The sequence below is a fragment of the Balaenoptera ricei genome, chromosome 1, assembly GCF_028023285.1.
Source record: "Balaenoptera ricei isolate mBalRic1 chromosome 1, mBalRic1.hap2, whole genome shotgun sequence".
Taxonomy (NCBI): Eukaryota; Metazoa; Chordata; class Mammalia; order Artiodactyla; family Balaenopteridae; genus Balaenoptera; species Balaenoptera ricei.
In genome coordinates this window covers 112,531,558-112,546,170 of record NC_082639.1, presented here as the reverse complement: position 1 = coordinate 112,546,170, position 14,613 = coordinate 112,531,558, and the positions used below count along the sequence as shown (strand labels likewise).

General features: G+C 50.4%; 1 protein-coding gene across 1 annotated transcript; it reads right to left on the bottom strand.

Moving 5' to 3' along the window:
* Positions 1 to 965: 965 nt before the first annotated feature.
* On the bottom strand, positions 966 to 8,428 carry CHRNB2 (cholinergic receptor nicotinic beta 2 subunit). Its single transcript, XM_059901968.1, has 6 exons — positions 8,365 to 8,428; positions 6,993 to 7,138; positions 6,760 to 6,804; positions 6,266 to 6,375; positions 4,498 to 5,470; positions 966 to 1,136 (listed from the first exon to the last, which is right to left on the bottom strand). The coding sequence occupies exons 1-6, from the start codon at positions 8,426 to 8,428 to the stop codon at positions 966 to 968; spliced, it is 1,509 nt and encodes a 502-aa protein (XP_059757951.1).
* Positions 8,429 to 14,613: the final 6,185 nt, after the last annotated feature.

The following is a 14,613-nucleotide window of genomic DNA, read 5'->3' as shown; positions in this document are numbered from 1 at the left end:
TGATGTGGCAGAGTTCTGGCCACGCGCACCCTGCTGGGCTGGCCTCCACAGGCAGCCCTCTCCTGCCCGGCCTGCTCTGCTGCGGGCAAGAGGGCTGGGTCTGCTTAAAGCTAATGTCCTTAGTTTACTCATTCCAATGACCAGTCGGTTCAAATTGCGGCCGAGGAACAGCCTGTGAACTTGAACTCACACAGTTCAAGAATTCGGCCCTTAAGCTCCAAGCAGGTCACCCAAAGATTCAGAACTCCGAGGCTCCCCTAATACCCAGCCTTGCCCCCCCACACCCTGGCCTGAGCAAGAAAGGAAGTCTAGGGAGAATCTTCACTGGGAGAAGGGGACCTGGGCCTGAGCTCTGGGCCCCTTAGAAGCAAGGGGCTGTGGGACTGGGCTGGAAGCCTCGCTCAGGATGCCGACCTCAGCTCCAGGCTAACCTCTGGGCAGGAACCCCTGCCTGCCGTGAGACCCACCCAGCTAGCTGCTGTCCACTTAAGCAGGGACAGACATCAGGTCACACCCAGGCCTCTCTCCCCTTGCTCCTCCCTTCTGAGCTGCCATTGCGTCAGGCCAGCCCAGCACAGAGTCGGAGCCCCTGTCTCGCCCCCGTGCTCCTCCCTTTTCCCATGACTTGGAGGCAGCCGATGGTTCTGTCCCCTTCTTGTCCCCTTCCCCATCACACTTTCCTCAGGGTGGAAGGCTCCAACCACTCCATCCTCCACTTCTCAGCCTTCATGCTCAACCAGCAGCACTATTGCCTGGCTTGGTACAAGAGGAGGAGGAGAGCAGCCAGAACACGACGCAGCTGGTCCAGCCTCCAGGTTGGCGCTGGCGGGGGGGCGGGCTCCAGGTGAAGTGAAAAGATGGGTCTGTGGGGGCAGCACCCCTCTTCCTGGTAGCTCACTCATCCCTCCTCGACCCAAAACTACTGTACAACAGAGGGGTGAAGGAGCATGGAGCTGGGGAGGGCCTCACTTGGAGCTGGGAGCCGAGTTGTCTGCGTGGAGGAAGGTGGCAGTGGTGTAGTTCTGGAAGAGAGGCTGCAGGAACATGCCGATGGTGCCAAAGACACAGACGAAGACAAAGATCCAAAGGAACAGACGGTCGATCACCATGGCGACATACTTCCAGTCCTCACTCACCTGGACAGAGGAGAGGAAGGAGACCCAGGTATCAATCACATGATACAGGAGGGGAGTGGATCAGGTAGAAGCAGCTTCCACCACACATCACTCCTCTCACTCCACGACCCCAGAGTGACCTTTGCAAAGCATGGCCCCAGTCTTGCCTGCTTAAAAGCCTCCAGTGGCCCCACTGCCTTCAGCAGCCACCCAAACTCCCAAGTCTAAAATCAAGACCCACCCATGACAAATATGAGCCAACCACCTATCTTCCAGCCTCTGACCCAGCCTTACCAAACTCCAGTCTGTCCTCTCAGGTCTCTGTGCCTTTGGGTTTCCTTTTGGTCTAGAATTCCAGTCCTCCTTATCTCTACCTGTGAACTCCTACAAATCCTTCAAAGGCTAAATCAAATGTCACCTCTTCTATGAAGGCTTCCCTGATCCCCCTGATGAGAATGAACCACTGTTTCCTCTGGGTTCCCTCAGCACTGTGTACACGTCTCTATCACGGTATTTTTACTGCACTGTATTGTCATTTCAATTTGTATGCCTGTCCCCTCCTTCCTCCCCGCCCGCCTCCCGCCACTTAAGCTATGAGCTCCTAAACTACAGGGACCCGATTTGATTCATCTTTGTAATCCCAGCATCTCAAACACAGGGTTCCGGTAAACGGGTGTTGAATTAGTGAATGAATGGCTGCCTCTGCAGGCCTCACTCCTTATATGACTGCCTGGGGAGCCCCATCCAACAGCCCCAGAGGGTGAGGACTAGATCTCAGGTGTAAACAAACCCGTCCAGAAGAAAATAACCTCTGTGGGTTTGGGAGCCAATCACAGGGCCTGCAGGAGGCCTGGCCTCCACTCAGAGCTGCTCCACTCCGGCCTGAGTCTGGACCTTTGTACACGTGTTCATCTGTAGCCCAGCCAGCCGGGGGGATGGGAAGAGGCACTGTGCACCTTCCTTTAGTCAGCAGCTGAATAATGACTCATTCGTGTCACCCTTGTGCCTCCTATGTACCTGGCACCATGCTAGGCACTGGGGATGTGACTGAGAGCAAGACAAACACATCCTGCAGTTTACAGTCTACTGAGGGAGATGGACACAAAATTAGTAAAAATGAAATAATTACGCATTGGTGGGTGCCTATATGGAAACAAAGGATAGAGAAATGGAGGGGGAGATATAATTCAGGGTGTGATCTGGGGAGGCCTCTTTGAGGAGGTGACACCTTAAGCTAAGATCTGATAAGTGAGAAGGAGCCAGCTGAAACAATCAGAAACAATCAGACAAACCCAAACCGAGGGATCTTCGATTGGTCTGTACCCTTCAAAAATGTTTATGCCATGAAAGACAAAGCTGAGGAACCGTTCCAGATTGATGGAAACTAAAGAGACGGAACAACTAAGTGGAATTCAAGATCCTGGATTGAAGTGGGGGAGATGCTACAAGGGACATTACTGAGACAACTGAAAAAATGTTAGTATGGACTTTATATCAGATAAAGGTATTGTATTGATGCTAAATGTCCTGAATTTCATCACTGAGCCTGGGTTATGCAAGACAATATCTCTGTTCTTAGGAGAGAAAAGCTGAGGTATTTGGGATAAAGGATCACTATGTCCACAACTTACCCTCAAACAGTAGTGCAAAAATTAATAATAGTAATAATAATTTTTAAAAGGAAAAAAAGAAGGGCATTCCAAACAGAGGGACCAATATGTGCAAAGGTCCTGAGTCAGGAAAGAGCTTAGCTGGCTTAGAAAGGTTGAGCAGATAAGCCAGTGACCTGAGCAGGGGAGAGATGGCACAAAGTGAGCAGGAGACATTGTGTGTTTGGATGGAGAAGCACAAGAACTGAATCAGGGAGACCATTAGGAGTCTCTGCCCTGGTCCAGGCAAGAGCTGATAGAGGCCTACAGCCAGGGAGGCAGCATGGAGATGGTGAATAAAGAAGGAAGCTGAAAATCACTTTGGAGGTTGGTTCCATAGGACAGGACTTCTGATGATTTGGATGGTGGGGGACGTAAGAAAGAGAGGAGTCAAGGATGACTGCAGGTTTTTGGTCTAAACCATTGGGTGGATGGTGATGTCATTTACTAAAAGATGGGGAGATTGGAGGAGGAGCAAGTTGGTGGTGGGGATGTAGATTAAGCACTCAGTTTTGGACATGTTAAGTTTGAGATGCCTGTGAAGCATCCAAGTAGGTCATTGCATCCTCATCACCTAACTCAGTAAATGCACATTACATGAGTGGACTGCAGTGGGGGAGGCGGAGGCAGTGACGCAGCCGGTCAACCCCCTGCATGCACCACCGGCATCTCCCACTTGGCCTCAGCCACCTCTGAGGCTCCCGCCCCATTTCCTCATGACTTGGTCCCTCTCTTCTTCCTTCAGGACCATAACTTGCTCCTTAGCTCAAGCCTCAGCTCCTGCCCTCCCAGGGAATAGAAACACCAGGCTCTGAAGCATCCCCCCCACCAAAAAAAAAAAAAACCGGTAGTGCAGGAGCCCACCCTTCCTCATCCCCCAAGCCGGAATGGCTGCAATCCAGTGGAAACATGGCCAGTCACCAGAGCAACAGCTGAGCCACAGCCTGGAACCAGCCAGGTACCCAAAGACTGATTGCCAGATGGGGCCAGCCACAGCCCAAAGTGGGGGGAAGTCAACCCACCATCTTCCCCCCCATCCCCTGGCTCAGTGTTCCCCTTCTGGGAGTCACTGCAGAAAGATCCCAGTGTGCAGAAAGCTCAGGGTGGGTCTTAAAAACCCTCGCCTCCACCTGCCCCCACCTCCGTAAATATTTCACAAGGGCATCCCCTGAGGACCCAGAAGAGCAGGAAAAGGATATTGCTTTGGGACTCTTTGCTCTTCCCAGCAGCTGGTGGAACCTCTTAACCACCCCCACCCCTCCCATACACACTTTCTACTGCCCTCAATTTTGCCCCCCGACGCGGGGCACACAAAGGACTCATCTCCATTTGTGCTAAGAGCTGCAGGTTAACAACATGGGCTCGGGAGTACAAGCGGCAGAGAGGGTGTCTGGGGTCAGAGCCACGGGCCAGCTGCAAACCCAGAAGGGCCTCCTCCACTTCCTGGCCACCCTCCCAACACTAACGACACTCACGATGCCCCAGCTGAGGCATTTTGCTCTGGATACTAGTCCTCAGGAAGCCGCAAGGTCATCCTGTACCAACTGCAGCTTAGGCTGTGCCGCCTCCCGGAAGTCAGAGAAGAGGCCACGCCAGCGCCAAGGCCCACAGGCCCCGGCCGGACTCTCACTGCCCACATCCTGCACTCCCGTTAGCTCCTCGGTGTCTGTCTGCGCAGGTACCGAGGGCCCTGCAGCCCGCATCCCACGCCCGAGTCCCCGCGCCTCACTCACGCTCTGGTCGTCGTCCTCGCTCCGCATGTGGTCCGCGATGAAGCGCACGCCGTCCACCGCCTCCCGGAGGCCGCAGCCACACGGCCCCCCAGAGCGCGCGGGGCCGGCTGCCGGCGCCGGCTCCGAGCCGAAGGCCCCAGCCAAGCCCTGGACAGACGCGTGGTTGACGAAGCACGTGCAAGAGTCTGCCCCCAGGGCTTCGCGGAAGAAGAGGGCGCCGGCTCCCTCCCGCCCGCGCTGGCGCCGCCGCAGGCGCAGGCGTTGGCGGGCGCAGCGGTGGCGCGGCTGCTGCATGAAGAGCAGCGTGGGCAGCTTCTCCAGGAAGATGACCTTGACCCAGGGAGCCATGGTGTGCGTGGTGGGTGAGCGGTGGTGCACGTTGAGCACGCACACGCTGGTGACGATGGAGAAGGTGACTAGCACCATGGTGAACATGAGGTACTTGCCTACAAGCGGCACATCGAGGGAGGTGGGCGGCACGATCTTGGAGATGAGCAGCAGGAAGACGGTGAGCGCCAGAAGCACGGAGATGCACAGCGTCATCTTCTCGCCGCAGTCAGATGGCAGGTAGAAGACAAGGATGGCTAGTGAGGTGATAAGCACGCAGGGGATGATGAGATTGATGGTGTAGAAGAGTGGCTTGCGGCGGATGATGAAGTCGTACGTGATGTCCACATAAGTGGAGTCGTCCGGGTTCTCGTTGCGCCGGCCCGGCAGCGCAACAATGTCCCACTCGCCACTGGGCGTGAAGTCGTCCAGGCTGGCCACGTCACTCTTGAGCACCAGGTCAATCTCGGTGCGGTCGTAGGTCCACGAGCGGAACTTCATGGTGCAGTTCTGCTGGTCAAATGGGAAGTGCTTTACTTCGATCTTGCATGCACTCTTGTAGATGGCAGGCGGCAGCCAGAAGATGCTGCCATCATAGGAGACCACGGCATTGGAATAGAAGGACACCTCGTACATGCCGTCAGCACTGCCAAGGGATGAGCGCAGTCAGCCCTGGCCTAAGCATTCCTCCACCCCACCCATCAACCCAGCCCTGAGTGGGAAGAGAGGAAAGCCAAAGGGATATATGGGAAGAGGGTAACCATCCAGGGGTAGAGGGAGGAGGAGCAGGAATTGAGCAAGAAGGGGATCTGGGTGGGTTGGTGAGGAGAAGAGGTGTCCTGGTCAGAAGGCCTCAGAGACAGAAGAGGGTGATGAAGAGGGGAGGCACATCTGCCACTTGTCATGCATTCTGTAAGCTGGTTGCTCCACATGAAGGTGGAGAAGTTAGGGGAGCCAGGGAGGCCAGAGTGAGGAGCCCCAACTAATGGACAGGGACAGGGGCAGGTGGGAGGAGGAGACGGTCCCTAGTGGCTATGGACTAGTGGCTTTGGGTCTTCGAGATAAGAGGGATTATTGTAGGAGAGGGGCTGGAACCTGGAGGAGAAACTGGGATCTCCAAGTTCTTTGACCCTCCCCAATCCTCCTGAAAAGCCTATTCTTGAATCAGTTTAGGCACTGGGGGCTGTCAATACTCGTTTTTATGCCACTGCAGCTCCAAACACTGGGAGTCCTAAGTGGCTGAGAGGGAGCTGGCCATGGCCCAAGTTACCTTGGCTGTCCACATTATACCTCACTGGTTTGGGTCTGTCTGTCTGGGTAGTGACTTGTCTTTGCCAATGAAAAGTCCCTCTGTCCCCCAGCATGAGCTAATTTACTTTCCCCAAGACCTGAGTACTCCCATGATCTCCTCCAGCCTTCCCACCCTTCCAGGGTCACCTACTTGTTGTATAGGACCACATCTGGGAGCCAGATGTGTTTGGAAGGGAGCCGAACTTTCTTCATGTTGTCAAATTCCTCAGGCTTCCAGGTGAGGCGATAATCCTCCCACTCCTGGGAAAGAGAGAGAGGGAGGCAGCACCAACCTCTGCCCTGGGAGGGGCTCAAGGTCAAGGACAGGGACAAGAGGAGGCCTATCTGGCTTGAGGAAGTTTTGAAAAGTCATTGCATCCCCACAGTGACTTCTCTGCCCAGCAAAAGTGTCTTCTCATTTAATTTGCATAGCCAAGCCAAGATATTAGAATTTACGTTTTACAAATGAGAAAATGGATCTTGCAGAGTTTAACATATTCAAAGTTACAGAGCTGTGAGTAGAAGAACCAAAATTCAAATCCAGTTATTTAGGACTCCAAAGTCTATAAATTTCTGCCTCTCTTGAGGACATTAAAGAGGGAAAAGCACATGCCCCCCAGGGGTGTGGACAGGAAGAGTGCTAACCTGGGTCAGCCAGACGTTGGTGGTCATGATCTGCTCCCGCTCATGCTGCAGGGAAGAAGAGAAGCTGCTGAGAAGTGCCCCACCCCCACCCCTCAAGCCTGTGGTCTCACTACACCACCCAGGTTCCTTCCCCCACCTCCCCAAGCCTTGGGAACTCCAGAAGAATAAGCACAAACACATTCTGGCTATGCTGACTTCAGTAGCTGGGCAGAGAGTTTGGGACCTTCACTCACCACACTGATGAGCTGGGCCAGTGATACCATGAGCTGTACGGTCACCAGCTCAGAGCCATTGGTGGCTGGGCGGATAAGCTTATTGTAGCGGGAGGGATCCAGGAGATGCTCCACCAGCCGCTCCTCTGTGTCTGTACCACAGACTCCTGGGTAGTGTGGGTGGAGGGCAAGAGGTAAGTACATAGGCAAGGAGGTCCCACCCAGGATCCCACTCTCCCTAGGCAAGTGGTACAACCTAGGCCCAAACAGGAGGCTGTAGCTTCCCACAGCCCCATCCTTAAGGATATAGCAAAATGCTTAGGTTACCCCATGGAGGCCCCTCATAGAGAAGTCCCTCTCTGAGATCACTGACCAAGGAGCCCAGACAGCCCCTCACAGTCCCCCACTAAGAACCCATTCTGCAAGGATTAGTGGAGACCCTGCTCTTCCTGCAAGGTCTCAGAGGGTGGTTTCAAAATAATTGAAATTTCTGTCTCCATGGCTTCCCCTAGAAGATACCTACAATTCAAGGAAGGTTCTGGAGGGTGGTGAAAGGGGAACAGTTATTCATGTCCCACCATACAGCCTTTCTCCTCAGTCAGTGCCCATCTATGTGTGCAAGTAACATTGTGTGCCTCTACATGTGACTGGCTGTGACCCCCTCCCCCCAAAGGTACTGGGTTGGAGTAGAATAGTTGGGCTGCCTGAGCTCTGGGTCAGGGCATATATTTAGTCCCAAGTTGCGCACCTACAGGAGCCCACCTCTCATGAGATTGTAGGCAGGTATGGAAAGCTCATTTAGTTGTATATTCCCTTTGTACCTGCCCCACCACACACTCTATCTCCTTCTGCAACCCTGCACGAATGCACCCCACCCTCTCAGAGATTCCTCCCTGGCCCTCCGCCTGGCAGAGCTTCTTCCCTTCCGAGTCTCCTGTCCACCCTACAAGAGAGTTGAGAAGTTGCTTCTTTCCCCCTCCTGCCTTGCCCCTTTGGAGTGAGCAAAATCAGGGGTCCAATATGAGGGACAGAAAATGATGGAGAGCCAAGGGAGGGTACTGAACCAGGTAGATTTTCTTGAGATAATGTTTCACAGGAAGTCAAATGGCATCTCAGCTGCAATCAGACTCTCCCCTTCCTTCCACCCCAGATAGCCTGGGGAGATCCCCTCCCTCCTTCCTGTCTGTGCCCACACCCTCTCCACCACCTCTGCCCAGGTTGCCCTCTCTTCCCAGCATCACTTTGGGTATGTCCTCCTCCCAGTTCAGTCTCCCAGGTACTCCCTGCGGTCCCGTAGGTCTCTCCCCTAACCCCTAACAGACTCCCCGCCTTAGGGATCCCTCCCGTACACCTTCGAGACTGAGTGAGAATGAGCGCGGCGACTTGTCCTTACCTGAGCACAGCCCGAGGAGGCCAAAGCTGAGGAGCAGCGCCATGGGGCCCGAGCGCCAGGCCATGCCTCTGGCATAGCTCGCGGGCTCGCCTAAAGCTGCCGAAGCGCGCCGCAGGCCGGAGGGCCGCGGGCGGGGCGCTGTCCGTGGTGCTGAAGCCGCTCCCGCACCGCCCGCGACCAGCTGGCGCTGAGCCCAGGTTGTGCTCGCAGCCTTTGGTGCTGCAGTGCCGACCGCCACGGCGGTTCCCAGGGCTCAAAGAGCTGGTTGCGAGAAGGAACCAGCTTCTCGTTTATCCCGGTCTGAGCAGGAGGAGGCTTTTCCGGCTGCTCTTCCAGGGAATACAATTGGGACGGTGAGGGGGAGGAGTCTCCGCCCCGGAGGCGGAAGCGCAAGAGCTCAGAATAAAAGGGGTCCCTGCGTTGGGTATTCTTCTGCTGGTCCTGCTTAGTTAGGGTGTGCGTGAGGCGGAAGAAGGGCGGCTCACCAGACAGTGGAGGAGTTCTGAAGCCCCTGCGTTGGGACAGGACCCTGGAGGGGTCTGAAAAGGCTCCGGAAGAAAGCGCGAGTAAGACAAATAGGTCAGGACCCACTAAGCACTGGGGACCGAGGGCCAGAATGAGGGGGTGGGAGTCGGAAGGAGTTTCTGGAGTTCCCGCCTTCTTTCTTTTCTCTTACCAACCCCAAATGATCCTGCTTCCAGGGAAGGCTGAGGATGCAGCCAAGAAAATGCATTTTAGGCCCTTAGAGAAAGAGACAGGGGGCTGTAGGTTTGCTATTTTAAGAAAGCAAGCAGTTTTGGAGTCTGGAAACAGGATCCCCTCACCTGTTTCCATCTCTACCAACGTAGAAGGCCAAGCTTCCTGCCCTCCCCCAGGGGATCTGCGGTGGGGACATGTGGACATCTCCTGAAAAGAAGGTGACCTTCAAGAGTGGAAAGGTAAATGGCCCCTATCAATTAGTCTTTCTCACCCACATTCCCTTCCTCTCCAGTCTTTGGCTTCTGTGTGACAAGGGGGGATCAGAGGATGATTTCACAGAGGCCAGCCCAAGAATGAAGCTAACACAAAGGAAAGCAAAGATGAGACAGAGACAGAGAGAGGTGTCAAAACTCAATGACATCTTTGATCTTGAAAGCCCTGAACTTTTAACTTCTGAGCCAATAAATGTTTCCCTTTTTTCTTAGGGGGATTTTTGTCATTTTCAACCAAAAGATTCCTGACTAAAGCAGCCTTATTATACATCAAGGCACTGTCTTATTCCATCTCTGCCCACTTCTTCAACCTCCTCTGGGCCACTACCCCCAGCCCCACACTCCTCTTGGCAATGTCTTTAAGATCCTCCCAACCTCCACACTTCAGGGCCTTTTAAACATGCAGTTTCCTTGATTCTTTTATCACCCATTTCCCCTCAACCACTTTCTACTTTAGTTTGTACACGTGGCAGAAACGTCAGTTCCTCAAGGAAGCTACGCCTGACCAAAGATTAGGTCAGGTGCCCTGCTACATGTTTCCAGAGGATGATCAATGAGTAAATAAATCAATCTAAGGTGGTGGCTGTCTATCCTGCTAGATCATGAACCAGCACAGTGTCTGGCGTATTGTGAGGGCTCAGCAAATAAGGCAAAGGGCTGGTATAGTACTGAAATCTTTTAACATGTAGAGGAAAATTCCTCTCTAAAAGCTCAGCCAAAAGCAATTTATTTACATGTACTTACTTCCTTGAATTGAGGAGGAAAAGCAAGACAAGTATCAGCAAAGAGCTGGAGAGGATGTGGGATGACTACAGGCCCCATAATGCACATGGAAGTGGCCATAAAGCTGCAAGCTCCAGGGCATGTGCATGTGTAAACATGTAATCATCTCTTAAGAATTCCAGAAATCTTGGAACCAACAAAAGATGTAGAGAATAAAAGCCTTAAGGAAAATGGAAGGAATGTGTATAGTCACTCCACTTGGCAAAAGGGTCCAAGATGGGAAGAAGACACCCCCTTCAGTAATTCAGATCAACGTTTGTTGGGTATCTACTGTATGGGTGTTGAAGCAGTGATCAAAAAGACCTAGTCCCAGCTATTAAGGAGATCACAATTTGGTGGCAAAGACTTGTTACACCATACGGTGGCTGCTCTAGTAGAGTATAAACAAGGTGCTTTGGAAGCACAGAGGAGAAAGAGGTTCATAATGCCTGAGAGCCTGGAGGGGATGGAGATGAAAATTGAGATTGGAAAGATGAGAAAGCCAATAAGACAAAGGTGGCTAAAAGGCATTCAAACTCCTGAAAGAGAGAGACAGGGAGCTTTACATGTAGATAGTACTTAGTACTTTCATCTTTTGGTGGAAGCTGGGTGATTGAAGAAGGCTGTGAAAGTCTTCTCTTATGAAAATCTCTGTCTGGAGTGGTTGCTTGTCTCTGTATTGATAGACTGGAAAGTCCTTTGCTTGCTTGAAGCCCTTGGTCACTCCCTGATGCTCCTCTCAGATCAGTCAGGGCAGCCTGTTCACCTTGACCCCTACCTTTTCTTTTCAAATTCCCCAGCTTTTATTTCAAGTTTAATTCCAGCCTGGCAGGGAGTGAGTCCTCCGAGCACAACCACTCAGTGGCCGAGGAGAACTGGAACACCCTTCCTCACTCCCTCATGTCTCCCACACACACCCCTTCCATATCCACCAGGGAGAGAGGACGGGTCCAGAACCATGCAGGGTGATGGATTCATAAAGGAGTATCAGCCCTCAGGCAAAATAGTGACCAGGCAAGGTTTTGGTGGGACACTCCCAGTGCCCCTGATGGTAAGGAACATTTTCTCTTGAAAGGCATTACAATGTTATTTTCCTTTAAGATATTTTAAATTTAAAAACTTACTACCAGAGTAATACATATCCATAAAGAGCAATTAGAAAACACAAGTTAGCAAAACACAAACTAGATTCATAATCTTACCTCCTAGCAAAAAAATCGCTGTTAGCATTTCATATAGATACAGTATATCTCCACATTTATCTATGTGTACTTAGATATAATATACATGCAAAAAGTATGTAAATTATAAGTGTACAGCGAGATAAATTTTCACAACATGCACACAGCCGTGTAACTCCCACCTAGATTTAAAAAAATAGGGAACGTTACCAATATCCAGAAGCCCCCCACTATGTTCCCTCCAGGCATTATTCCCTCCTCTTGGAAAATAACATCATTGGGGCGGCGGGGGAGGGATGAATGGGGAGTGACTGCCTAAGAGGTACTGCTTGAAGTTCTGGAACTAGAGAGAGGTAATGGTTACCCAACTTTGTGAATGTATTGCATGCCACGGAATTGCACACTTTAAAATGGTTGAAATGATAAATTTTATGTTATGGGTATTTTCCCACAATTAAAAAAAAATGACCCCAAAAAAGTAAACTCTATTCTGACTTCTAATAGCATAGATCAACTTTGCCTGCTGAATTTTATATAAATGGAATCATAATCTTTTGTGGGTTTTCTTTTTTTTCCCAACATTATGTTAGTAAGAATCAAGGGCATTGTTGAATGTAGTTGTAGTTCATTCATCTTCACTTCTGTAGACTATTCCACTGTATAAATATACCATTGTTTATCCATTCCGCCGCTGATAGAAATTTGGGTTGTTTTCTCTTTTGGACTATTAAAAATAATACTGCTATGAACATTCTTGTTCATGTTTTTGGTGTACAAATGTATGTATTTTCATTTACTTTTTTAAAAGGAGCACACTGTAAAATAGCTCTGTAACCTTCCTTTTTCATTTACTATTTCTGAAACATCTCTCTATACCAATAATTATTCTTTGATAACTATTTTAACAGCTGCATAGTATTCCATTGTAGGTAAATGTTTGCACATACCTTTAATAGTTTCCAAGTGAAATTGCTGAGTCAAAGGTTTTTTTAGTTTTTTGATTATTTAATCATTTATTGCTAAATTGACCTCCAGAAGGATTGATACTATTAGGGTTACCCTGGGGCCCCAGGCTAAAGCACCCATGACCAACACCTCTACGATCTTGCCTGTGCTGAGCCCCTTCCTTGTCCTCTTCCCCTCTTCTCCTAAGTCATTCCTCCTTTGTCTTAGGCATTTCTGCCCAACCTCCTTCTACTTTAGGGCCAGTGCTTTAAAAACATCCCCCCATTTCCATCTAAGTAACTTCTACTTTCACATTCTTTCTTGGGAGTTAATCCTGACTACTAGCACCCTTCAAGGCTAGTAGTCCTCCTTCATCCCTGTTATTGCATTTGTCACATTGTATTACAGTTGATTACATCTGGCTCCACTCCATCCATTACCACCTGCTCCTAAGAGCAGGGGTAAGAAATACAACAAAAATGATAACATGAGTAGCAGCTGTCCTGTGAGGAGCCAAGAATCAAGCCAGGCTCTCCCCACAGGGACTGAGCTTACTTGTCTCTGCATCCCCAGTGTTTATTACAGTATCTGGCAAAGAGCAAGTGCTCAGGACACGTTTGTTGCGTCAGTGACAGAATGCTGTGCTTCTGGGAGCAACTCAAAGGAAAAGGCTGCTCACTCTGCCCAAAACAAGTGCATCTGTTCACTCTGATAAGACATGACCTTTTGGAGAAGAAAAAAAAAAATCTCTGTAATTCATTTTCCATAGAGCAGCCAGAGTGATTTTTTTTTTTTTTTTTTTGCCTTGTGGGATCTTAGTTCCCCCGCCAGGGATCGAACCTGGGCCCACGGCAGTGAAAGCACCAAGTCCCAATCACTGGACCACCAGGGAATTCCCCAGAGCGATCTTTTAATATTTTAAATCAGATCATGCCACTCCCTGCTTAAAATCTTTCAATGGTTTCCCGCTGTACTTTGAATAAAACCCAACAACTTACTGTGGTCTCTATTCTTCACTGGCCTCATCTCCTACCCCTCTTTCTCTTCTTTTGTGAAACTCAAGCTATGCTGATCCTCTATTTTTTAAAAAATGAGCTCTTACTGTGTGCACTGGACTGAGCACTTTTCATGTGTTATCTCACGTAATCCTCCCAACAAACATATGAGGTAGGGTGGTTTCCATGTTAGAGATGCTGAAAGTGAAGCATGACAGGCTAAGTAACTTGCCCAAGGTCACACCACTAGCAGCTGGCAGAGCTGGGGTTCAAAGCCCATGCTTTCAGCCGGTATATCATGAGCTTCCTGCTTCTAGACCACACCACCTTTGTTCTCACTCAGGGTCTTGGAGGTTGGCTCTCCCTGATGGAATGCTCTCTGCCAGTTCCTCCCAGGCCTGCCTTCTCTTCATCAGATCTCAGCTCAAACCCCACCTCCCTAGGGAGAACTCCCCTGACTACTGGACTTAAAGTAACCCCCAGTCATTCTCTCCCACATGACCCTACTTTAATTCCTTGCCTCTACTTACCAGTCTGATATTCCTCTGGTTATTTTATTCATAACTCCTTGAACTTAGAATGTAAGTGCCATGGGAGCTGGGATACTGTTTGTCTACTGCTGTATATTCATACCTCCACCAGTGTCTGACACATGACAAAGCTCCATAAATGTTTACTGAATGGTGAGTACCTCTTGACTTTGTGGCAGTTAACAGTAATCATAGCAGTTGCAGGGTTTAGCATTTGCTGAGCAATGTACTATGTGCCCAGCACTGCAAGATGTGTTAATCATCTTACATATCCCGTTTCATCTACACTGGCACAATGACCCACGCTGCAAGTCAGAGTGTCATACCCGTTTTACAGATAAGGAAACTGCATTTCACAGAAATTAAATAACTTGCCCAGGGTCACAGAGCTACCAAATCAGAGAAGCTCAAATCTAAGCCCAGTTCTGTCTGACTCCCCAGTCTATGCTCTTTCCACTCAGCTGTGCTGCCCCCTTTATGGTCTAATTCAAAGAAGAGCTGTAGCTGACTCTCTTGTTAACACCTATGGCTCTGCCCCTCTCCCAAACTCAGAACCCACACCCTACTGCATGTCCGGGAGATTGTCCACGTCGCCCTCCCTCCACACACTCAATGTGTTTGTAACTCTCCACCTTTCCCACAAAGTTTAGCTCTCCTTTGAGAAGTCTTACCCTCTGTTAGCACTACTACCATTAGTTACCCAGGCATCCAGAGCCTCTCAAAATTCTAGTGACTTTTTGATCATCCTGCATCTTAAAATAAAGCCCAAGTTCCTAAACATGGGTTTGAATATCTGCCAAGACTTAACCCCTGCCTAGCTTACCTTCATCACTCTCTCTTCCTCACCCTAGACACAGGCCTACTT

Coding starts and splice junctions, on each gene's coding strand:
- CHRNB2 (XM_059901968.1), bottom strand. CDS start 8,428: ATGGCCTGGCGCTCGGGCCCCATGGCGCTGCTCCTCAGCTTTGGCCTC. Junction 6,805..6,992: donor TGGCCCAGCTCATCAGTGTG/GTGAGTGAAGGT, acceptor TCTTCCCTGCAG/CATGAGCGGGAGCAGATCAT. Junction 1,137..4,497: donor GCGAGGACGACGACCAGAGC/GTGAGTGAGGCG, acceptor TCCTCTGTCCAG/GTGAGTGAGGACTGGAAGTA.